Source organism: Epinephelus moara, chromosome 2 (genome assembly GCF_006386435.1).
Source record: "Epinephelus moara isolate mb chromosome 2, YSFRI_EMoa_1.0, whole genome shotgun sequence".
Taxonomy (NCBI): Eukaryota; Metazoa; Chordata; class Actinopteri; order Perciformes; family Serranidae; genus Epinephelus; species Epinephelus moara.
In genome coordinates, this window is record NC_065507.1 from 21,198,627 (window position 1) to 21,223,879 (window position 25,253).

General features: G+C 40.8%; 2 protein-coding genes across 3 annotated transcripts; one reads left to right on the forward strand and one right to left on the reverse strand.

Moving 5' to 3' along the window:
• Positions 1-1,202: 1,202 nt before the first annotated feature.
• On the reverse strand, positions 1,203-6,560 carry il10ra (interleukin 10 receptor, alpha). Its single transcript, XM_050058472.1, has 7 exons — positions 6,149-6,560; positions 5,419-5,539; positions 5,020-5,195; positions 4,773-4,918; positions 4,374-4,533; positions 3,065-3,183; positions 1,203-2,847 (listed from the first exon to the last, which is right to left on the reverse strand). Exons 1-7 carry the CDS (start codon positions 6,420-6,422, stop codon positions 1,942-1,944), a joined length of 1,902 nt encoding a protein of 633 aa, XP_049914429.1. The 5' UTR covers positions 6,423-6,560; the 3' UTR covers positions 1,203-1,941.
• Positions 4,809-25,169, forward strand: tmprss13a (transmembrane serine protease 13a). Of its 2 annotated transcripts, none has more exons than XM_050058485.1 (13): positions 4,809-4,936; positions 16,096-16,270; positions 16,401-16,511; positions 17,430-17,594; positions 18,132-18,258; positions 18,718-18,816; positions 19,874-19,917; positions 20,890-21,052; positions 21,200-21,378; positions 22,003-22,101; positions 23,824-23,966; positions 24,061-24,213; positions 24,342-25,169. In XM_050058485.1, the coding sequence occupies exons 1-13, from the start codon at positions 4,901-4,903 to the stop codon at positions 24,354-24,356; spliced, it is 1,509 nt and encodes a 502-aa protein (XP_049914442.1). In that variant the 5' UTR covers positions 4,809-4,900; the 3' UTR covers positions 24,357-25,169. The 2 variants fall into 2 exon arrangements, with proteins under 2 accessions (XP_049914442.1, XP_049914451.1); XM_050058494.1 differs by lacking the exon at positions 4,809-4,936 and adding an exon at positions 11,772-11,943.
• Positions 25,170-25,253: the final 84 nt, after the last annotated feature.

A 25,253-nucleotide genomic window follows, 5' to 3' on the forward strand; every position in this document is an offset into this window, starting at 1 on the left:
TCTGTGAGGAACACATTGCTTCAATCTGGTTTCAAAAAGTGTCGGGCAGAAGGCAGAATCTTTTGTTCACACATTAATACCCCTGTCCTGTTGCCAGTTTACTTTCTGCAATGTGTTGAATCAATTTTTGGTTAACTATCTACAGCTGTGTTGATTTGCACTCTCCCCCCTAAATGTCACGTGACTGTGCACACAGTCTGTATTAACTCATGCAGAGCCACTGGCACTTAGTGATCATTAGATATGCATGAATTGTAGTGCCACAGACTGAAGTGAGGCACTGCACAATTCAGATTAGTCTGGAGTCTGATTTTATGTTAAGATTTTGTTAAAATCACTGTTCAAGTTTGTTGTGGAATTCGGATATCTGAAGTACAATGTCAACCCAGGTGGGTCCTGGCCAATTAGCTAATTTTGTGACTTTGTAGAGGGACCCAGCCTCAAAATCTAATTTTTGGAGCTTTGTGTTAAATCAAATTGCCAAGACATACTACAAAAAGTATTATTCCTGCATTGGAGCACTGGTAGCTCTGGACATTATGGGAGGATCATTAGGGGCTCAACAGAATGGCCTCTGAACAGCTTAATCCAGCCAAACAGGGAGCGATAAAAAGATGAACTCTGATCTACATTTGATTCTTATCAGTCGGCACGTACTGCAAAACCATTAACGTGATAGTTTGCAGTTAGCAGGCTTTTTCTCTTAACCTTTAGGATTAGCCAGAAGTTGTCTCACTTCCTCTGCACGTTATGCTGCACATAGAGAAGTAAGTCTCATGGTTTTCTTTTCTTTTCTCACTGCCAGGGATCTGCTTCATCCCAATCAAGAGTGCATATACTGAAAAGCTGATACACAGGTATTGTTTTAGATAGTCTGAAACTTCACATCTGTTCACAGTATATTCTCGCTTTGCTGTCACTGTGAAGCGGACTTTTTGAACTGAGTGGGAGCCTGAAACAGGAAGTGTTTTTTTCTTAGTTTAGCGGCTTTGAATGCACCGCTCTGGTTCCTGTACAGAACTTGCATTTGGGGATCCCAAGTGCGGCACGGCGATATGTAATCTTTGTTTTCCAGTTAGAATCACTGTGTTGTTTCAGGGTTTTCCTTGTGTTTCTGTGAGTCATGGTTTCTAAAATCAACATCATGCCATTTGCTCGGGGTTTTTTGTTTGTGAATGTATGAAATTTAGAGGACATTCTAGGAAGACAGAATCTTTTAATGACATGTAAAAAAAAAGCAGAGGCACATATAGTATTCAAAGTGATGCAAAAAAAACCAAGTCATATTTAATAAATAATTTAAAATGGAGAGGTAGCTTAAAGACAGGCCTGGAGTTTTAAAATATCAAACACACATTAAAAATGAGGCATTTGCTCCCTTGTTTGACACAACTCGTTATTGCTCTTAAGTGCTTCACAAGTATTTTGTCTGATATTTAAATAGTGGTAAGAAAAACTTCTCAGAAACTTCACCGTTGGTTACCAATATCGGGTTTCATCATTAGCAGAGGTGACAGGCAGGGAATCGTAAAATGCCCAAAAGTACACAACTGTCAAACTGTTTCTCTGCATTGCTGCCCACACCAGTTTCATTTCCGGCATGCAGCATTTTAGTCAGTTGTAAAATACACCCAGTGGGACGAAAAAGGTCTTCTGTTGTCAGAAGAAGCCCCTGTAGCTCCAGCCGACGGCTATCACCCAGCAGCTGTGTGGCCTAACCTCTATTTCCTTCCTACAGTCAATAACAGCCTGCTCTTGCACTGTTTTCTCCTCATATTTTTGCCCTCTTTCCATCACACCTTCAATCCTGGAGCGATTCCTCTCCCCCCAAAAACTAATTACTGCTTCTACTGCATCAAAAAGTGTGTCATGCAGAAAAATGGAAGCATATCGCTACAGTGTAGCTCTCAGACAGGTTATGTCAGCATGATTTTATGTGTATCACTCAGCCGTAAGCTGTATGTCACAAAGAGAAAGGGACACATTATTCATATTTAAGTCTTGTCTTTCCTCCACTAGGGGCAGCGGTGATAGAGCTGTTAGCAGAGGGAACGTCTCCCCCAGTTGTATAAAAGTTGTGTCCAAGTCATCCACCTTGACAGTGTCCATTTGTGTCTTTTGAGGATAACTTAAAAATGCATGCCCCCCTTTGTAAGAGTCCACAAAATCACATTTGCTGCTCATTGGTCCATTATTAAAACACATAGCTCTGTATTGTTTTATAACTTCAGTTCCATAATCGGCTTGTTTGTGGCACCAGGTGCACTGGCCTGCTCCTGAGCAGATACATGATTGAGGCCCAGCCCTGTAACCTGTGACCACTTCGGCCAAAACTAATTCAGGAAGCATTTGTTTAAACATGTCCTCGTCGTCACAGATATGAATCTGCCCAGCGGAGGGGTTCTGGCTTCGATAACTTCCCCCAGAAACCTTTAGAGATCCACTATCCTGCACATCCAGATTCACAGAAGAAGAATCAAGCTGGCAGCCACTATCGTCCCTCTTGGCTATGTCGGTATCAGTCCTCCTGTCCTGCAGGGGGTAAACTGTCTGACTGCTAGTGGAGCTCTCTGGTCCTCCCAAGCTCCCACAGCCACTGTCCTCTTGTCTCGTTGGAGGACTTCCTCGGCTGCTTGTAGCAGGGTTGGACTCCATGCCAACCCCGCTGTCCATGCTGGTCCTCCTGTCCTCTCCATCTTCCTCTGCTACCACAACATCTGTCACTGGGTCTTTGATGCAGTTTTTCACTTCTGTTCTATTACTGGACAGGAACCATCCTTTGTCTGTAACAACCTCCGCAGTCCCCTCTCCGATGGAGAGTGGGAGCCAGCCACTGACAGGGGATTTCTGAGATGACGAGAAAGAAGACAGAGGTTGTCATCGTTTTGTGATGTCATGTGTAGGAACAAAGTCAGTCATGACCTACTGAACTATCTCAACAAGGCTGATATGATAAAATGAGACGGAAGTAAAACCATTGTTTGTTTCTAGATTCCACATAGTTGATAGCACAAAGTGGTATAACTATATTTCATCCAAGTATTCTGTCATTTAATGTGCTTACCAGTGCAACAGGAGTTTTCTCAGGACGTCTTAGGTAACACAGGAGGATGGCTGCCATGACAGCAAGGATGGCCAGCACAGCCAGGAGAGACAAGGATGACACAGCAATTATGAACCATTCTGGAAGGAAGAAAAACATGTAGGAGTTCAATAGGAGTGGGAGTGTAGATCTCAGCATGTATCTTATTGCAATAAAATATTCCCTTCTCACCATCTTTAAATGTAGGCCTATGGGATTAGTTTTACTTTTTGGGAAAATAAGCTTCCCCAATTTCTCGCCAGGAAGAGTAAATATTAAGCTACCATTAGCAACCATTTAGCTTCGCTTAGCACAAAGATTGAAAAAAGGGAAACATTGCAGTTTTACGGGGAATTAAGTGCTGGAGTCAACAAAGGTGATGCAACATGCTAATTAGTGAACTTTAGAGGTGCTTCCATTTGCACAGAACAGGCTAGCTGTTTCCCCATTTCCAGTTTTCGTACTAAGCTAGGCTAAGCAGCTGCTGGCTGTAAACGTGAAAGTCTAAAGAGAACCACAGCATCAGAGGTGGGGCCCTGTTCATTCCTATTAAAACTGCTCAGTGGTGCATGCAGCAAGGGAACTTGATTTTCGCGGTATGAAATAACCCAGATCTACTGCATCACTGAGCCCATACAGGAAGCACACTAAAGACTTGCGGCAGCCAAGCAGCTAACTTCGGATTTAGCCCTCTGGGTAAAATTGATTTAATTGTGCAGTTCTTTTAGACTGCAAATGCTATTGGACCGAATGGATAAAAACTTGATAGTGAAATGATTCATGTATGAATTCGTGTAATGTAAGTATAGGAAAAGTTTTTTTTGGGCCCCATGGCATCATGTGATGGACTCGCATATTGTAATTCCATATTTGGCCACTATGTAAAATTGGCGCTGTACCTGGGGGCTTGGCCAAAACATTGTACTTAACGTACAGAGGGGTATCAATCTCCTTATCTAACTCTAATCAGGAAAGTTAATACTTATATTTCCAAAAATGTCAAAATATTCCTATATGGATGACTGTTTAATCAGCAAAGTACTTGAATTTAGCATTGTTTTCTTTTTTTGTGGCAGTTGAGTGCCATGCCTGTTAGCAGCAGCAATTGTATCGTGTTTAGGCTAATTTTACTGACAACAAAAATACGAAGTTAGTTGATTTTGTTCTATTTCTTTTCATGAAATAGGGCGTATTTAGGCAAACAAATCAACTAAACTAACCTGAATTGTAGCTTAGTTGTTCAAAGCTCCTGTCTCTTAGCTGGATGAAGCCATTATAATGTTTTTCTTACTTTGCTCTGGTAGCTGCAGGCACTGTTTAGGGGAAACACTGCTGACTGACGAAGCTCCATTGCCTTCTACTTTGATGCTGACACAGTACTCGGTCCCCCAGCGGAGAGAACTGAAATACTTGGTCCTCCCCATGTCATCTGTCAGGTATGCTGTTGTATTCTGTGGGGTGAAAATAATTCAACATAACTCAACATAATTGAAAATGTCGCCATTTTTTGTAGCACCGTTTAATTAACAAACAATTAACGTAATCACAAAATATGGACAAATTAGATTTAGCTGTTTGTCTGTGTTTTAACAGACCTACCAATCAATTTAGCTCCGATCTTGTGTTTTGAATTTTTAGTGATGGGGTTGGTGGAAAGAGGTGCTGTCTTACATTATTTCACATACTGTACCTTTTCATTTTCTCCTCTCTCCTCCAGGTAGATGGTGTAGGTGAGCCCAAAAAGAAAGAGTTTTTCCAGGATAGGTTTTCGGTGAATATAAACCGTCAGAGAGCTGGAAGTAGCCCACAAAGTGAAGGATGGAGGTAGCAATTGACCTACAGACACAAAGAGAGGTAAGTAAACAACCAGTAGTGTGCCTAAATGACCTAACCAGAGAAAATATCATATTTTAACTGAAACTGACAGCGATGCTTACTTCTATTCGGGAGAAATTTCTTTTTGACTGCCCACTCAGACACGTTTTGTCCTGCAACCAGCTGAACTCTGACCTTGTGGGGAATGTGATATTCATGTATAAGGCTGCTGAGGTCACAGTAGGTCCTGCTGATCCCTGTGCAGCTTTTCACTGTGGTCCATTCAACACTATTGCGCCTGAAGACAGAAAACATAATATGATTAATGAATATGTGAATAACAAATGGCTAAATTAAACATAACATTTCAATTAAAGTCCCTGGTAAATGATAACACAGCAAGGAAAACAAATGTAAGCACGTTCGGGGTAAAGGCAAAAAACAGAGAATGCTGGGAATTTTAAAATAATGGGAGGTTTGTTGAAAGGACACTGTAACTCTGACATAAAGGTTAAACATACTTTGTCATTTGTACATTGTACAGATGGTTCAAGGGGGCGTCCACAGGATCTTTCCAAAATGCTATCACCTCACCATCCACAATATTCACTTCCAGGTTGTCAGGCTGAGGGACATCTAGTCCTGCCAAAGGAAAAAATAATTGAATTATAATGTACAATCAGTGGTCATCATTACAAGATCATTTAAATTTCTCCAAATAAAATAAAAATTTGTATATATATTTATATTATATGGCCAAGAGAGGAAACACGCTATTTGATTTTGGACTTAAATTATAAACCTTAACCACACATGCTAGGCAAATGCTGAAATGTTATCTTTAGCTTAAAGGATGCGGTCAGGACAAGAACAGGAAGTCTGGCTGCCGAAAAGACAACCTTAAAAATCACTTATGGGATCTTTTATGATAATCACCCTGTTGGGGTTTTTGTAAAGAGCACAGAGGTTTACCCATTTCCACTTTAAGTAATCATGAACCTGAATGGAACAGGAATATTTGTAATGGATGGTTCTATAAAATATTGTTTTTCCCCATGATGCCTTCATGGAAACCTTATTACAAACGTAGGCTTACAAAGTACATTTCATCATAACAGATAAACACAGTACACAGTACAGTATTTCACAAGACAGTAACACTACTGTAATGATGAACACATGTCATTGTCAGGAAAAATTACAAAACAAGATTAAATAAAACAGATAAAATAAGTAAAAGTTGTTTATTACCTGACAGACAGTTTATGTAGATCATCAGGAAGACAAGAACCGGTGTCTTATTGCCCATATCCATGTCTGGTGTCCACAGAGATATTGAAACTTTGTCATAATCCACACAGAAACTGCCAAAAAAATCCCTTATTCCAATCACCAGTGAAACAAATCCGCCTGTACAAACATCTTCCCTCCACAACCTGTCTGTATAACAAATTAAAACAAAAGTATTGATAAATGTCAACAGAGGAGAAGCGTCTTGTCTCTTGCTGATGTGCTGTCTGTTCATCCGTTGAGGAAATAAGAAGCTTTTTGCCTAATTATTTACATAGTTCTCCCCAAATATCTTCCTCTCTTGCTTAAGTCCCCTCCCTCTCAGATGATGCGCTTCCTGTTGTGACTACGTCAGTGACGCTGCTGCTGGTTTCATCTCTCTAACCTCTCCCCCCGTGTGTTTTCCTTCCTCTTTAGCTTTTTCTTTTCCCCTTTTCCACCTCTCGGCAGGTTCACAGTGTACAGCGCTATAAAGGGCTGACAAAAAAAAAAAGGGACAGTACATGGCTTAGAGGCAAGAGAAGGAAGCATTCAGGGATTCCCCTTCCACTTTTAATAATTGTTCGCAGTAGTTTGATCTGAGAGGCACTTTTTGTACTGTTAAAGATCTTTTTCGATCAAGTATTTTCTTGGTATCCACATTGAAGATACATAATTCAAATCAGTGGCAGGCATTTTGTCTTTATTTGCCTTGGTTTAGTTTTTGTGCACGTGCCCATTTGACCACAGCCCATGACTTTGAAGCTTTTCCTGTGAGTGTTAAAACCTCAGTTGTGGTTGGCTGCATTGCTGCAAGTGGTTTTTGCATGGAGCAATGGTAGAGACTGTGAGAAGGATATGGACTAAAAATACACATTAATTTGGGGGTAGTTTTAATGAACATAGTTAACATGAATAAAAGGCATAACAGGTAAACCATTGCTCGATTTGTTGTAGACATAAGTTTATCATTAACATTTAATTCTATCATAACTGTTTATGAGTCTAGTCTAGTCTAAGGTTATGAGGATGGAATAAAGATGTTGCTTTTATGAAGTGTCTAAAAATATCTTTTGTGTTAGTTATGAACCTATGTTATCTACAGTGACATTAATAGAGCAAGGACCTTTTCAACAGCATGGGTGGAATATCTGTATTTCTGTCAACAGTTGCAACAAACCACATGGACCATAACTCCTCACCTCATCTCACGCTCAAACACATCGGCCCAGCCTTTTGTCAGGTTTTGAAAGGAAATGTATGACGTCACAGTTATTGTGGGTGGATATGTGCAATATGAGTTGTCTTTATCTGTTAGCTGGTAATTGGCAAATCACTCAAACATTTTATCCTACTTGTCACCAGTTAAAAAAGTGTGTGTCTCCACTGGGAGGATGGTCTTTTCATAGAACTATCTATGCTTTAAAAAAGATACAAATAGGCGTACTAATGAAATTAGTTTGACATGACCAGAGACAACAGAGAAAAGAGGCTGTGGTATTCGCTTATGCTCAAGAAGTAGAACACCACACCGCACCAGACCAATAAACGCTCCCGCTAGTGGGTGACATGATGCGAGCATGTCCATTTTTCCACAGGAAACAATATGGCAGCTGGCTGAGGAACCTCTTAAACCTAGTTCAGACCAGAGATTTGCAATGAGATGAAACCATTTTAGAGAAAAGTTGCAGAGAAAAGTTGAAGCTATCACTATCCTCACTCATATTTTAAGAAGCTACTAATTATATTCAGCCACAAAATAAGCCTAAAAAGCTGTAAATCAGGATGGATGTACAGAGAGTTGTTGCATAGACATAACACACTGTCTCATGTAGTTGCGTTGGTGTGAGCCAGCAGGTTTTAAGAGCATTGCAGGACAGCGCATTGCAAGTAGTTGCCTGTTTCAACTCGTCTTGTCGCAAATATTTGGTCCTATCTGGGCTTTATGCAACAATTTTTAATTACAGGTAAGCTAATAAAGAAATAGTCAACGCCGTTTTTACAATACAGGAAACAGTACAGAGCCCACTTCCCATTCATAAGTTCTCATATTACAGCCAAACAGTGCACTCACAAGTGAGTTTCTGAAGACATTTTAGGAAAGATTTAGGCAATACAGTTACAGAATATTGGTATATATTTGATCATCACTGCTTAGTTTTAGAGTTTGATTTGAGTTTGAGAAAGAGAATGAGACAGAGGTGGTTCTCTCTTTCGATCTGCTTCTATACTCTTTTTGTTTGGGGAAGGGGACATTAAAAATTAGGAAGTATAATCTGTAGTTAAAGCAACAGTTGAAACATTGGCAAAAATTGGCAAAATATCTCTTTAACAAACACTGAACCATGAACTATACCCTGAGAAATGTACCTTCACACACTGACTGTCAGTACTTCCACTATATATATCACAGACATTAATGTGCAAAGCTTTAAACGAGGCTTATATATCTGGATTTTCCTCCTGCATCTGATGAATTTATAACACCAGATTGTCCTAAAACTGAGGGGACATTTACCTCTGAATCAACTACACTACCTCACTTGTCTTTCTGTTTACACGACAACAGTGCCAGCCTTTACCCCGTTTTTTTCTCATGACCTTGTTTGGAAACTAAATACAATGTTTATGTCCTTCACGGGACAATTGTCTCATCAGGAAAAGAGCAAACTCTTGCTGTTTGCTCATGATTAGGCCCGTTGAAACTGCAGTGATATGTTGTTCATGTATACACATAGGGCAGCCCTCAATGCCAGAATGACTGCACTAAAGAGAAATGCATCAGTATGTTCAGGAAGAGAAGTCATCATTTGTTTTAACGCTTATTAATTAGTCAATACTTTTAGAAATATACTTTCAATTCCGAGAAAGCGCCTTTCTCTTAATTATAACCAAATATGTCACCAGTTTCCCTCTCTGTTTCACACCTTCATTTCACACGTGACTTTTTAAGTTTTAGTTCCTGTTAAAGGAGAAAAAAAAAATAACTTGTTTGCTGGTGTTGCCTTTTGGTTTCTTTCTTGCCGATGGACAGAGAACTGCTGAGTAAATCTAAGCTGTGGGACACCACCTAAATGTCAGCTGCTGTTGTTCAAAAGGGGGGGGACTTTTCTCACGAGTCATGTGTTATGTGAGGAGTGTCCACTGTCCTCAAGCACACAGGAGAAGACTGTATATCATACCACCCTCTAGTGTTACAAGGCAAACACATCTTTACGTTGAATGTCTTGCGGTGCTTCTCATAAACTCAGTATAATTAATTTAGACCCACACAAAGACTTTGAGAGTTTGTCTAAAGATCAAATGTGTGGCTATTCAGTTCTTGACATCAGCACTCATGATGTGCTCTGTCTGTTGAACATACATATTTATAATTTGGGAAATTTATTTGTGCAATAGTACAAAGTTGTGACAAAGAGCAAACCATGCTGAGACAGAGTGGAGGGTGACATACCACATAGGTCCTCACCTAGGGTTCAGAACTGGGACATTTTGGTTATGAGGTGTGCATCCTAGACCTCAAGGCCCCCACAATGTCCTATATATATATTCATATAGTGCAGCACCAAGTCAGCAGAGGCAGAGCTCTCCCTTGTCACACAGCATCCACAAGCTAGATTGTTCCTGATAAGTCCTGACAAGGACGTAGGAAAAGCATACAGTGATACGCAAAACAACTGTAAGCAGTGGGACGCCTACAAAGGGGGACACAGCAAAGGATCAGTCTTGCTGGATCTCCAGACTCTGACAAGTACTGGTCAACCAGACAATATGCAAATAGGCAGGGGACAGAAAACAACAGTGGTAATAGATGTGGAGAGTCTCAAGTGACAGAAACTGGAGAACCATGAGTGACTGAGAGAGGAACTAGTGATCATTCTGAAAGTGAGTGGAAAATTGAGAACACTTGAAAAAGTATATTGTTATATACTCTGCAGGATTTTCCTAAAAACAATGTAAAGACTCATAATCATCACTACAAGTGTAGAGACTCTGCCCTCTGCCTGTATTTTCTTTTAATGATCTGTGCCCGTTTATGCAACCCAGTCTCACTCTGTAGTTGTCGATATCCGGCTCATGGGCAGTGACTTGTGGTGTCAAACACTAACGAAAAAGCTATCCTTTAATGGTGGCATGATACACAGTTATAAATATAATGGCCCTCAGCAGTGTCAGGGGGAAACGCTGTGGGATATGAACGAAAGTTAAGGGAATGAAAGTCCGAGTAGGGTGGGCAGGAGGGTGGTTGATGGGTCCAACAAACACGGACTTTCACTCAAGAGAGCAGTGTTCATGTCCCGTAAGATTATAAAGCCAAACCCTGTTCTTTTTTCCTAAACCTAACCATGTGTTTTATTTTTTGCCTAAACCCAACCACGTGGTAGTTGTTAAAGGCAAAAAAACATCAATTTGCAGTGTTTTACCAATGTAGTGCATTTATTTTGAAAGACACTGTATGTAAACTGTAAATTTCCTGTGAAAATTTAAGTGTATTTTTAAAGAGGACAATGCATGTAACAGGCAGAACTTGAAATGGTGTCCCAGAAAGTCAAATGCAACCAGGGTACCTTTCACGTAAAATCTAGACGTGGAAAGTCCATGACCAAACATTGATATGTGACGAGGTCAGAGCGAGAATGTGTTGGTTTATGGGCCTGTGCCCCCACAGCACTCAGGTGAGGTCAGGGCCCTATAAAAAGTTAGTGACCAGGTGCCAGACTGTAGCAAGCTCCCAAGAGACGCACACACACACATACACAAAAAAAGCAAATACAATGAGGCAAAATGCAATCAAGAGTGAATCTGGGGTTGGTTTGTACTTTAACTATCTCTGGTAAGCATCTTTACAACAGTAACTGACAATCCTGCCTAGTGTACCTTTAATGAAAACACTCAAACAGCAGCACACACCTGTATGTCACATTCACAGCACACACATTAATCAGTTGCTTCATTTCTGTGATTCAATGAGAAGGCTATTTTTTTCTCCAGCATTTCCTTGTAGAGAATGTGAAGGTGATGTCACACTGTTTTTGTTTTTGGACAGGGGTGTCATCATGTGGGGATTGGGCTGTGTCACCTGTGCTGGCTACAGCGGCCAGGCTAAGGTATCTGGACAAACTAATCACACCCAAGGTCTGGATCCTAGACCCCAATGCACCCGTCCCACATGGCTTGACATACCTTTACATATATTATGCTGCGTACGAGCATATTGTAGTGTTAAATTCACAGATAAGACATCCTGCATTAGAAATTATGTAGAATTTTACTGTATCTGAAAACAAGTCAGTGTCAGCTTTTTTTTAAGTTCCTGTCACTCTCTGTGAAGAGGAAGACATTTTGGTTCAGGGGCTCTGAAAGCTCAGCTGGTGTCATTTGAGCCACAATGGAGTTTGGTACTGTGAAACAAGCACTGACAGTCTCTGGCTACAACGAAACCGGTCTGGCAGGTGGGAAACTGGTGCACTGGGCACACCCATCTCTGTGAGCAGAAGAATGAAAGACTGAGAGAATGATGGATGCTAGAAGTGGGAGGTGTCACGCAAGAGGTGGGAAGGCAGACCTACCTGTTGTTGCCTGGATGAAGGTCAGTGAGAAACACATAGTAGAGTAGGAAGGAGAGAAGAGGACAAAGAAGAAGAAAATAGAGGTGTTAAATGTGGCGCCGTCATGCTCTAACCACTGGTCGGTGATGTGAAAAAGCTCCACCCACATGCTCTCACCTTCACTCTCCACTATTTGTTGACCTGAGTCCGATGGCAAAGCATGACCCGGTAAGTTCTTCCTTTGTCTTTCTTTTAAAACTCCCTTTTCTTGCTACACTGAGTCTCCTGTCCTTTCCTCTAACTTCAACCTTCTGGTAATCAATGACCAAACTCCCTCCTTGATCAACACTCACCTGTCACTGTGACTCTGAATGCTTTCCTCTATCTGCCTCTCTGTTTGCTCTGTTTGAGTTTCAGTGTGTTTAGTTGTCTGTTAACCTGTTTGGCCTACGTAAGAGTGCTTTTCATAGCGGGGGTTACAGGTTGACAACAGAGGTTTTATTTATGTTAACTTAACTGCCAGGCAGGAGTTTGAATATGTGTTTTGCCTAAACAAACTCTTAAGAATGGTGACTTTGGAGCAACACCTTTACACTTTGTTCAGGACTCTTTAGATTATTTAACTAATATTGTAATTCTGTCTTTTTGCAGTCCACAACATCAACTCTTAATAAGGCTAGAAAAAAAGCCCTTGTTTTTTGGATGTACCTCCACATTTTTTACATTTTTGTAATTTCAGTGGACTGACTTTGTTAATGGTTTACCAGAAGAGGAATGTGTCAGATGTGTCACTAATGTTTTTCAGAAATGCAGAGGCCTGGCCTGTCTCTGCTTTAATAACTTTAAGGCCCTACAGACAAACATGAAGGGACATTTTAGTTTCCAGTTTCATGTCAGGTAGCGTTGTAACTTTATATTATCATAGTTATTGTCAGTAAAGTCTTGACCTTTTAAATGTCATGTGAACCCTTAATCTTTTAACTTCTTCAGTGTTTTTCCATGATAGTGGCCGATAGGCAAACTACGCAAGATGACCCAAGTGCGCTCTGCTGGGAAATATGATGAACCTGTTCCTCCATCTATGTCAACCTAGCCATTTTCAGTTAAGTGGGGTGTATGCTGCCTATAGGCATATGTTGAAATTTGATCAGCATGCAGCAGAGAGGGTCTTATGAAACACCTTTTGTATCGCGTCCATCTGTAGCCATTGCCAACCTCGATACATTAATCCCTTTCTTTTTTCGACAAAGGATTTTTTTTTTTTTTGCCCTGTTTATTTAGGTGTGACCACAGTGATAAATAAAGAGTGGTTACAACAGCTATGGTGAAGTATTGTTGGTTGTTGGCAACTACATGGCAGGTTACTGCTAAGCATTGCATAAATCATAACTAATTTGACTGTATTCAAAACATGGTAACAGATAGCGATCATGTCAGCCTTCTGCTATGCCATGGAGCATCTGAATTTATTAACTCATACCCATAAGAAAAGCTCTTCCTCCATAAGCACTAAAACTAAAATCAAACCCATTGTGCATAACCTTGTTCTATTTCTCCTTTTAATTGTGAGTATAGCAGAAGAGATGGTATTGACTCCTGCACTGTATCACTTTCAGTAACCGCATGGGTGACACTGCAAACAGGTGTTCAGGCCACATCCTGCTCAAATGAGTAAAGTCACATAGCATTCTGGATTTGGGAACATTCATATCTGCGTCAGTCTGCCCAAGTTGCATTCCACACAACACAAAACAGCACAGCACTGTATGCAGCCTACATCAGTGTGTCTGCATGTACATAGATAACCTGTTACTTAACGGGTTATCAGAGCAGCATATTTATGTGTTTGAGCACGTAAACACCATATCCTGTTTACAGAAACCGGGATAAGACCTTATCTCGTTTATGTGAAACCCAAATAGGTGAAGTACTCCAAAAGAAACTACTGTGGCATGTATACACCTTATCCCGGTTATTAAGAGCCACTGACTATGTGCGCAGGTGCTGTTCCTACCTTGGTTATATGTTAACAGAAATGGAGGCGGCGAGTTTTGTGTTTCTGTAATGAAAGAGATAAATATAGTGTGTAGCTTGGGTGGGAAAAGGAATCAAAATGCTAACCTATTCAAGTCTGTAGTGGAAATTTTCTCTACACCCAGAGTCAGTAAACTCCATCATAACAACAGTGGTAATAGATGTGGAGAGGCGATCAGGTGGAGGAGCCAAGCCCGCAACGCTCTGTTGGCATTTAATAGTGCTAAGCCCGGTGAAAGCCCAAGTGGATTAATTTTAAGACACAGTTAAATTATTTTAAGTGTAACAGTTACAGGATGTGAGATGTCAGATTAACAGTTACAAAACTGCCTGCCATCACTGCCCCTGTGATAATAAAATGCAGTGATCAGTAACGGGGATACTAGTATTTATCAGGTATACAGGGAATATGAATAACCTGATTTCTCTGTGCTCATGTAACACCATATCCTGAGTATGACCTTAACCGGGATAAGCCTCATAAACGGGTTATTCATGTGCATGTGTATACACTGCATGCACTTGTCATATTTTGATGCTTGGGCAGAAGCCCCTGACATCATTATAAGCCTTTTGCATTGTGTCTTGACACAGGATTGGCAGTTAGATTTGGGCAACAGTACTACTTGGTTACGGTTATGGTTGGGGTTAGACAAATATGAAGCCAGTGCCAGCAGCCAGTTAGCCTACATCATGGTCACATTGCAGTGAATTGTGATTTATTAAATCAGTGAAGTCTGCTAAAGTCTGCACCCCAAGCGGGCTCTCTGGAAGTCTGCAGGAGGTTCGCTTGAGGCCCTTTCTGGACTGGATGAATTGTGGATTTTGACAGCCCTAAGCACTCCCAGACTTCCCAGGAACACATCGGAAGGGGGGCATTCTTATGTTCCCTAGACTTATAATGGGAACATGACAAAGGATCCTATGTTCTCAAGCTCTGACAAAGATGCTCCCCAACACTGTACTTACTTAATAAGACATAGGTTAGGGTTAACTGGATTATATAATAACATATATTAACCTGAAATGGGTCAAATTTGACCCAAACACATAAAGTGTGTTAAAAGAATATACTGAAGTAAGGAACAAAGGACTCTGGGAACACAGGACCCTAGGGACTTAGGACCTTGGCAATATAGGACCCTGGGAATATAGATATACTCCCCTTTGGAAGCTAATTCTTCATTACCTAATCACCGGCTCTCTTTGACCCTTTCTATTCTTTCATATTCACGGAAGAAGGAAGTGAAGATAGTTTGAACCAAGAGGCAGAGGGGAATATACTATGTGGAATAAACTTTTGAAAGACAGTTTTGCAAGTCATTGTAGAAGAAAGACAGAGATACACAGAGACCTGTAGCATGTTGTGTTTGTGGAGAAAATGTGTCCAGATAAAGACAAATGCTTTGTCTGTGAATGCTGCGAGCTACAGTGAAGCTGATTTGTGTACTTGTGTTTGAAATTGTCTCTATTAAGTCATGTTTAATGTGTGTTTTGGGTGTGTTTTGAATCAACTAAACATAACAGCACTTCACAGAAACCTCCGCCACCGACTACTGTTTTGGCGGTGTAACTGCAGAGTGACACAGACACACCACCGCACAAGTATAAATGCTCACAACGGCGTAGCGACATGTGTAGGCTACGGTGGTCTGCCGCACAACTATAAATCCTTTTTAAGACTGGCAGTCCTAGAGGCCATTGTTAAACCAGGGATTGAGTCTGACTTACCAATGTTTTAGTCATGAGTCATTCACAGTGAGCTCATGATGGAGCTTTAGCCAAGTGGATAAAAGCACTGTTGTCACAAAATCTCAGTTTCGGGCGCCTTTCTTCTCCCCTATCGCTTCTCATTTGTGAACAGATGTTAAATACTGATCCCCAAAACTCAAATACTGATTAAATCCTTTATCCAAAGTGCTTGATATTGCTGCTGGGAACTGTGAGTCGAAAAGGGCAGAGGAGGTTGCATAAACAAAAAATGAGGAAATGAACTGTTACCACCTGATTTTTTAGACACTGTTGCCAGGATACGTCACATGCGCCTTTGTGTTTAAGGTTGTTATCCAGGTGTGGACTTAGGGGTTGATAATAGTGTTAGGATTGCATGGAGGACAATGGGCTACGTGCTCAGTCTTGGCAACCAAAAACATGCAAGTGATTTGCCTCGGTAATTATTTGCCATCTATTGTCTATGTAATGATATTATTATACCCACTAAATATAACATGGTGTTGTTTCCAAGTGTAATAACTGACACAATAAGGCACAAAGACTCTGTATCACGGATTCATCTATGTCATGATCTCTCGCAAGTTATTTACTTTTCCTCTCTTCTCCTCACAGAACGAGCCCCCTCCTCCTTACTACTCTGTTGACGTGCACACCCAGCCCCCCCTCAAGTCCTATGAGGAGGTGGTATACGGTGTGGGTCCAGGCCTGACACCCCCCGTCCATCCACATTACATCCCCCAGTATCCACCACCTGTGGTTGTTCCCCAAGTCACACGGTCGGGCATACGTGAGTGATACCTGCAGCTTCCATATTTTCCTGAGAACACAACGGATCCAGGATTAGGAGCAAAGCAAATGGAGACCTGTCCCCTTGAGGATTATTAATGTATGTGTGTTTGTGTACTCTCTGTGTCCAGCCCCCAGCAGTAGGAGGAAGAGATGCTGCGGGAATAATGCTCAGTGTTACGGAGGGTCAGGGGGAGTCTTACTGGTGCTCGGGCTGCTGGCACTGGCCATCTGGCTTGGAGGTATACTGGTTATTTATACAGATCACTGGAAATTATTATTAATATTTATTTGTTGCCCTGATTTATTCAGGACTATTGTAACGACATGCAAAGAATATACAAGTCAAAATGTTTTCTGTGCTCATGTAGCTCTGCTGACAGTAGATTTTTTTTTGCATTAATTTTTTGTTTTTAGTATTAAGCCTTTTGAAAGGGACTGTAGGACTAAAGATGATGTAATTGCTGGTACATAAAGGAAGTGCGAATAATTATGGTGGCCAACTTGAAAATGCAAAAAATTCTGAAATGCAAATGGGTCTATCCAGAGCCAGTGATTGGTTTGTCCGTTCTGGGCTACTGTACAAACATGGCGATGCAACATGGTGGACTCCGTGGACAAGGACCTGCTTGCTATGTAGAGCCATCTCATTCTAAGGCAACAAAAACCCAATGATCTTTATTTTCAGGTCATTAGACACTAAAGAAAACACAGTTATTTTTTATATTCCATTTCTGCCAATATATAAATCCTGCACGCTGGACCTTTAAAACGTTCTGAAAAAAGTATGCTCCTCCAGCATCCCTTAACTTTTTAATTTAATAATCCTTTTATAAAGTTTGCCTTGTAAGATAATAAGATAAAGCTGTTGTTATTTCCCATTTCCATTGAGCTCTGTCGGTATTTCAAATGTTTGTAACTAAATTTATAAGCTGTAGCTAATTGTATTGTTGAAATCATTTATGGGAATAGGATCATTATGGGATGTATGGATAAGTTAAAAGTAGTTATGGCTGTTGAAACATTTTTAAATTGTTGCAGATATCCATTAAGTGAGTTCGCTGTTCTTATTTCATGGCCAGATTTAGTTTTAATTAATCATAACAATAATGGCACACTCAACTTCTACTAACCCAAACTCATTACTCCCCCAACAACAGTTCGCTATGGCACCAGGTATGGAACAACGACATTTATCTACCATGTGCCTGATGAGCCCGACAATGAAACTCCATCTTTGCCAGAACTTGATATCTGCCCCAACACTACTGTCCAATGTGATGGCATAAGAGACTGCCAACTGGGCACTGACGAAAGAACCTGTGGTGAGCAGGCCCATGCACACACACAAGCACACTCACAAACACACATGGAGACTTTACCAGAGTCAGACTCGCACAAGGACAGATGGTGAGGAGGGATGGGCAGACACTTGACAGCCAAAAGGATAGCCTCGAAATAAAAACAGGCTAGAGGATCCTTGTGTTGAGTTCTCATAGGATTTATACATCAGGCTTATGTATTTAAGTGTCAATATTAACAGCAGATAAAAAAAGTAATTTTATATATAAGTGCATTCCAGTAGACAACACATAATTTACATTAGAGATGTAATATTAAGGTATAATGTGGTATAAAAAACAAGAAATAAAGTGCACACAGCAGCATGCTTACATTTGCCAAGTATTGCCAAGTCAAGTCAGGTCATTTCATATTTAATTTGAGCTTTTACTGTAATTGTTTGTAGTTGCAACAGCAGCAGTACACAGGCCAAAGACTCCACATTACTGTCATGCCGTGTTAAGCATAATCTACTGAAGAGACGCCATCTAAGTCATCCTCTTACTTTTGTCTTCCCCCAGTGAGGTTTGACAAGAACAACGGCCTGCAGATCAAGACATCTCAAAATGGCCGCTTCCTACCAGTGTGCCACCGAAACTGGGACCGGAGCTACGCTGACAAGACCTGTGCTCAGCTAGGATTCAGAGGGTAAAGATCATCACTTTAACTCAATCATTATTGCCCAACCTGAAGCTAAAGAGTGCTAAACAACACACATGAAATAAATCGGAGCAGCAGCCTCAGCAGCATCGGCAGCACTCCAGCATCAAAATATTTATCACTGTTCCGCATCATCATTCAAAGGCTTCATGAAGGAATGATTCAGCGAGTCATTTTGCCAGATCCAATTTCAACAGTAGCTAGTGAATATGTGGACTTATATCTCCATCCTGTAATTTACCCCCTGAGATCCATCTGATTTGTCCTCACTTGCTGCTGGGTGTTTAGGGCTGAATTGATTCTCCACAGGGTCTCCCCTGGGTGTCTCAGAGTGACAGAAGCAGAATGAGTTTCCAGACTCAATCAGGCATTGTTTCAACAGAATGATCTCTGTGTGTGCAAGTTTATCTCTTCAGCTGTCTGAACTGCCTTTCTCTCCATCTCCAGGTCCTATGTCACCGGACCATTTACACCCACGTCCCAGTCAGCTGGTTTAACAGTGACCAGCAGTTCATCTTCACTTATCCAAGGTCAGGTGGAAGTCAGGTAAACAATCTATTTTTTTTTGTTCCAGTTTCATATACAGGTCAGGTTTAAACTATGATCTTTTAAATTCCTTTATTATAAAACACATCTCATCACATGAAATATTTTAATACTTATGAAAGCAGTTCAAGAGATATTACTTCCACTTATTTTCTTTTTTCTTTTTATCTGTTTTTTTGTTGTTGTTGATTATTTAGGCTTTAGGGGTATCTATTTGCAGAAATGGTATATTTATAACTACATTTTGTTAGCGCAGGTTGTGACAAGGATGGAGTGAGGATGTGATGGTGAAGTCCGCCATGTGTTCTACAGTAGCTCAGAATGGACAAACCAAACACTGGCTCGCGATAGGGCCATTTACATTTTTGCCTCAGCCATAGTAGGTCCCCTACGTGCTTGGCACATGGAAGAAGTTTCACTTCTTCAACTTTACCACTAGATGCCACTATATCCTACACACTAGACCTTTAATACAGGAAAGTAACACACATAACACACATGAGAATGTGGCATAACAATACATGATCACAAAAAAAAAAAAAAATTGACAAAAAAATTTAAAAGTAATTTAAAGAAAGATTAAATAAAATTAATAGGATCCCTTCAGTAATTCAAATAATAAGGCCAACATTACCAGTACATTTAGAAACTGAAGTACATATGGTAGAGCATATTTAGAAATGTATATAGTGCTACTCTATAAGGACCTATATTAATACAATATAAATCTATAGTTTCCTTGATTTCATGTTGTGTTGTGCTACTTTGTAAAGGTTAGTAACGTTTTTTGGGGGTTTCTTTTCAAAAGAAATCAGCTTCATAATGTTTTAGTTTTTTTTTTAAACTTAATTTCAGGTGATTGAGATTTAGATATTTGAGCAAACAGGATAATTGTGTTCCTGATCTGGGGACAGTTTTTATCCAGAACCCTCAACATAATGATTAAATAAGGTGGTTTTTTTTTTTTTTTCTCTAAAAAAGCAGCAGTAAAGTGGACACTGGTGTACTGCATACTCATGATAACATGACATGTTTTTCTAATTGTGGCATTACACAGTTCATCCTGTCCAGACCAGAGGACTGTCTCCCTGCAGTGTGTGGGTAAGGAGCCTCCATCTGTTCCTAATGCCATGTGTCACGTCACTCTCTTTCTCTCTCTCTGTCTCACACACACAGTACCTACGACTGCACATCCTGCCATTTGAAAACATGAGTATTTGACCAATATCACCTGACATTACTGTAGTATGTTTTGGATCATTCTGAAAATTTCTACAATCAGTGTTGAAATAAACTCAGAGGCCCAAGAATTGGGGTGATGAGGATGAATTTCACCAACGAGAAAACCAACAATGAGACACTGTGTATCACAATATGGCAAATATAAAATGTAGCATGCAAGCTAGTTCTGGCTTTCTATTCCAGCCCTCAAGCTGCTGCTAGACTTACTGTGCAGTACATGGCATATGCCAGGCACAGCAACATCCAACACACCCTTTCAGTCAAGTTTATCTAAGCCCAACTCTTTCACTGGCATCTTGCTTACCTGAAAACTACGCTGACAGTTTCCACGACTAGTGTGGTTCATGTACTAAAACATTTCATAAGCCTCGGCATCCACCTGTAGGCTCTGAGTCTACCTTTCCATACGGGGAAAGTTATCACCATCACTCCCTACTCCCTGCTGCTTTGAGCTTGGTGTGTCTTTGTGGGGTGTGATGAGGTCAGAGCCTTGACAGCAAATATCAGCACTGTACATATTTGCATAATAATCTATTTCCTGTAAATTGACAGGCTGAAATATGCAAAATAAATACAATAAATACATTGATGCTCAGTGCAATGAACTGTATTTCACTGTTCGCATGTGTCACGTCGCATGCGTATGTAAAAAAACTAGTAACTTGTTTTGTTATTTTTGTAAAGCAGGAACACAAGGCAGCATTCTATCACCAAAGTTTCACCGAAACTCACCAAACCATAATACTGAATCATCTTTCAGCCTTATGTAAAGGATGTTTCAGCTGCTTCCCTGCCTGTTATACTGTATCACACGTTGTCTCCTGTTCTTAGACTGCGGTCGGCAGCAGTCTACGTCCCGCATCATTGGGGGCAGCATAGCCAAGACAGGTCAGTGGCCTTGGCAGTTGTCGCTGCACTACAGAGGATCCCACGTCTGCGGAGGAGTCCTGATCTCTCCTGATTTTGTGCTGACCGCTGCCCACTGCTTCCCAAAGTAACTGACTGCCTTGGTGTATTTTCCACAGCTTCTGATTCATGTTTTTTCTGTACTTTAAAGTCTTCTTTGCTGAAAATATAAGCACCAATTCCATTTGATGTGATCCCATTGCTTGTCACTAAATAGTCCTTTCTTGTGTCGCAGAGAAAAACCTTCAAGTCTCTTGCCAGGGAGTTGGAGAGTGTATGGTGGAGCGGTGAATCTTCAGAACCTACCTCAGCCCTACCTGGTTAAGAAGATCATACTCAATAACAACTACGACAGCAGGACTAATGACTTTGATATCGCTCTGCTCAAACTCACATCTCCAGTTGTTTTCAACGGTCAGTCACATCTTCACTTAAAATAATGTTGATGATCATCCTACTTTCATACCTGAGGCTGCAGTCAGAATTTGGTCCTTACATCTGCACGTTGTTAGCTCTCATGGTGGAAATCTGACCTCCATGCAGCAAGAGAAGAATCAGGAAATGCAACATGAGCTGTTTATGTTGAGAGGAAGTACAGTATGTGTTCATATGCAGTGTGTAGTGTGGGCTGGTGGGTCACTGGATGGCTTGAAAAAGAGTCCTTTTGCAGGCTGGTTCAAGAGCCTGTGTGTTTCCTTTGCTGCATGTCATCCCTTCTCCCTCGCCCTTTCTTATCACTCTTCGGTTGCTCCTTAACAAGGCAATAAAAGCCGTAAATGAATAATGTAAATAAAAATGTTTCTGTTTATGAAACACAGACCAAAAACTAACATTGTATCATAGGGTAAAACCAATACTCAGGGCAGTGACTGCCCTTTTTCTCCTATTGAGTTGGAGCTTTAAAAGTCTGTGCTGAATACACAGTCATACTGGTAATCTGATTTGCCCAGCCCACTGTTTGTGAGTGAGAGTGTGTGTGTGTGTGTGTGTGTGTGTGTGTGTTTCCAAAAGTCAAATATGTCTTCTTGTGTTATCCAGACAAAGTCCAGCCAGCTTGTCTGCCAGCTTTTGACCAGCAGTTTCCCCCTGGCACCCAATGCTGGACCTCAGGTTTTGGCACCACTGAAGCAGGATCAGGTAAGCTTGGATATGGAGCCATTGAGTATACTAGAGATGTAACAAATTATATAATAAGGGTTGTGGTTTATTTTATCGGCTACCCATTAGCTTCCGCTGCAGCAGAAAGAGACATGCGTATTCAGTCATGTGGTCTGCCTTAGGTACAACTGCATTTATTTCTTAAAAAGTGTAAGTCCTTCATGATTTTCTACGACTGTTAGATAACCTGTTCAATTCTACAGAAGCCCTGTGCGTAACTGTATGTTTTGAGAGGTTAGTTTTGGGTGCATGGATACCTAACCGCCATTTTCTCACATCCATCCATTCATCCATTTTCATAATCGTTATCCTCTTGAGGGTCGCGGGGGGGCTGGAGCCTATCCCAGCTGACATTGGGTGAGAGGCAGGGTACACCCTGGACAGGTCGCCAGACTATCACAGGGCTGACACATAGACAGACAACCATTCACACTCACATTCACACCTACGGATAATTCAGAGTCACCAATTAACCTGCATGTCTTTGGACTGTGGGAGGAAGCCGGAGTACCCGGAGAAAACACACGCTGACACAGGGAGAACATGCAGACTCCGCATAGAAGGGCTCCCTCCTGGGATCAAACCAGGAATCCTCTTGCTGTGCGACAACAGTGCTAACCACCACATGACTGTGGCATCCATTTTCTCACACATTAAATGGAATATATATGGTTGTATCTGGCCATGCAGAGTACTCAAATAATTGTGAAAAAATCGTTAAGGTGCATACAGAGTAAGGATGAGTAAAAATTGATAAGTAAATAAATAAATAAGTAAAGTTAGACCACATCAGAGCTCACATGCATATTTTATTTTTTCTGCACAATCAAAAACTGAGTCTTTCTCTGCAGATAAGGATGCGCGTGTATAACTTGTTTCAGTATAGACAGTGTGAGATGGGGTGAGCATAGCTGTTGCCATGGCAGCGCATATATTTATCAATCAACTTAACCTATTCTTAAAGGTACACTGTGCAGGATTTTCCTAAAGGTCAATGTATAGACTTCCACAGACGTTATCCTTCTCAGTCATCACTCAGGAGCTACTGGAAGTGTGTAATCATTTTATTTTCTGTGTTTAGGGCGTTTATTTATTCATTCTTTTTATACTTTATTTTTTCAAGCCCATTTTCATATACAGCTTATTTGCTTTTTAGTTTACAATTCATTACAAAGAAAATTTCCAATCAGAGTTAAAGGGAAAATAAATGAGTAAAAATACATTTATATACATTTAACACAATGGCTTTATAGTTACAATCTCCCATCTTCTAGAAGCCCCATTTTCTCAAACACATCATCCCTATTCCTTATTTTGTTTGTCACTTTCTCCATGAATTTTACTTCTTGAATCATACTTTTCCATTTTATTAAATACAAGACGTTTATGGGTGTGTCAGCAGCACTCAGGTGAGGTTGGGGCTTATAAATAGATAGCAACCAGGTGCAGACTATAATCAGCAGGCATTCAAGAGACACCACACCCCCAAAAAACCTGCAAATAGAGACTGAAAGATTGAATCTGGGTTTGGCTTTTACTTTCACTTTCGCTGGCAAGCTTGTTTACAAACAGTAACTTACAATCCTGCATAGTGTACCTTTAAGTTCAATGTAAAGTTTTACAATTATTCAGCCATTATTTATGACACATTTTAGAGCCTTGTCAGAAGAATAAATGAGCATATTGTTTTCTCCAATACAGGCATTGTCTCCAATGATCTGATGGAAGTGACTGTGGACATCATTAGCACACAGACATGTAACGGCCGCCAAGGATATGGAGGCTCCGTGACTCAGAACATGCTCTGTGCCGGGGACCTGAGCGGAGGCAGAGACTCCTGTCAGGTGAGCAGTCCATATCAAGGGAAAGGTTCACAGATGAATATGTATTGTGCCTTCAGCACCCAGCAACCTTGCTTGTATGAACTATATTTTCCAGGGTGACAGTGGTGGACCTCTGGTGTGTAAGGGAGAGAAACTTTGGTACCTGGTGGGGATCACCAGCTGGGGAGAAGGCTGTGGTGCAGAATATAAGCCTGGCGTTTACACCAAAGTCAGCAGTGTTCTGCCCTGGATCTACAGTAATACGCAGGTAAGAATGGATGCAGCACAAAAACTGAATAAGCAATGCAATAAGGTGTGTTTGACATGCAAATATTTAAGATATATTTAGATTTAGGCCACAGGTTTTCACCTCCTCATCTCCTTTGCCTTCCACAGCAAGAGAAGCCGTGATGTCCCTTTGCTGCCTGCCCTCCCTTCCCCAAAAAGCCCTGCACTATGAAGTAGAGAGATGGATTTACACATAGAAGGATGAACTGATGAGATGATACTTTAGACAGGTGCATGAATGTTTGCTTGCTTGGCGAAGGGGCAGCATGAAACAATTCACACCGTGAACACTTGGACTTCTGTCTTGACGGTCTGCATCATCCACATTCATGCTCTGTCACACATCTGTCATGTGTATTACCTGAACCTGATTATTGATACACTCCAATCGATGTATTGAACTTCATTCTTGCATTCTTGATTTTATTCTTCTGCCTCTTGGTGTCTCGGTCATACAGTATACTCATGTTCACCTACATGTTAAGCAAGCTTTAAAGATGGCTGGCCCTTCTCATGTGTTCTGTGCCAATGACACAGTCCACTCTGCTGTGATCTTCACTGGGAATGATGCCCTTTATGAATGATTATTGATTGTAGAGGTGTGTTTTGTTTTCCTCAGGGACACATCTCAGGCTTTAATGCTCGCTATTGTTTACCATATTACGACTTTATGTATTTGTAAAGAAAATAACTAAGTGTAACTGTCCTGTTGAGCTGGCACTCTGCCTGTGCACCTGAACTGCTCCTTATACTCACACTGTGAAATTTCTCAGAAATTGTTCTTCTGACATTGAATGTCAATGTGTGTGTGCGTTCGCTGTGTTTCATATTTACGTGCATTGGTCGTTTTGTGTAACAGATTTTTTTTTTCTATTTGTCTAATGTGTGGGATCACTGAGCATTAGCATACTTTAAATAAAGATCAATTCAAATCTTTATGATGGAGGTGATCCATCACAAGCTGTCAATCACGCATTATGCTGGGGGTCTATGATGGGTGTGTGTGTGTGTGAGTGTGTG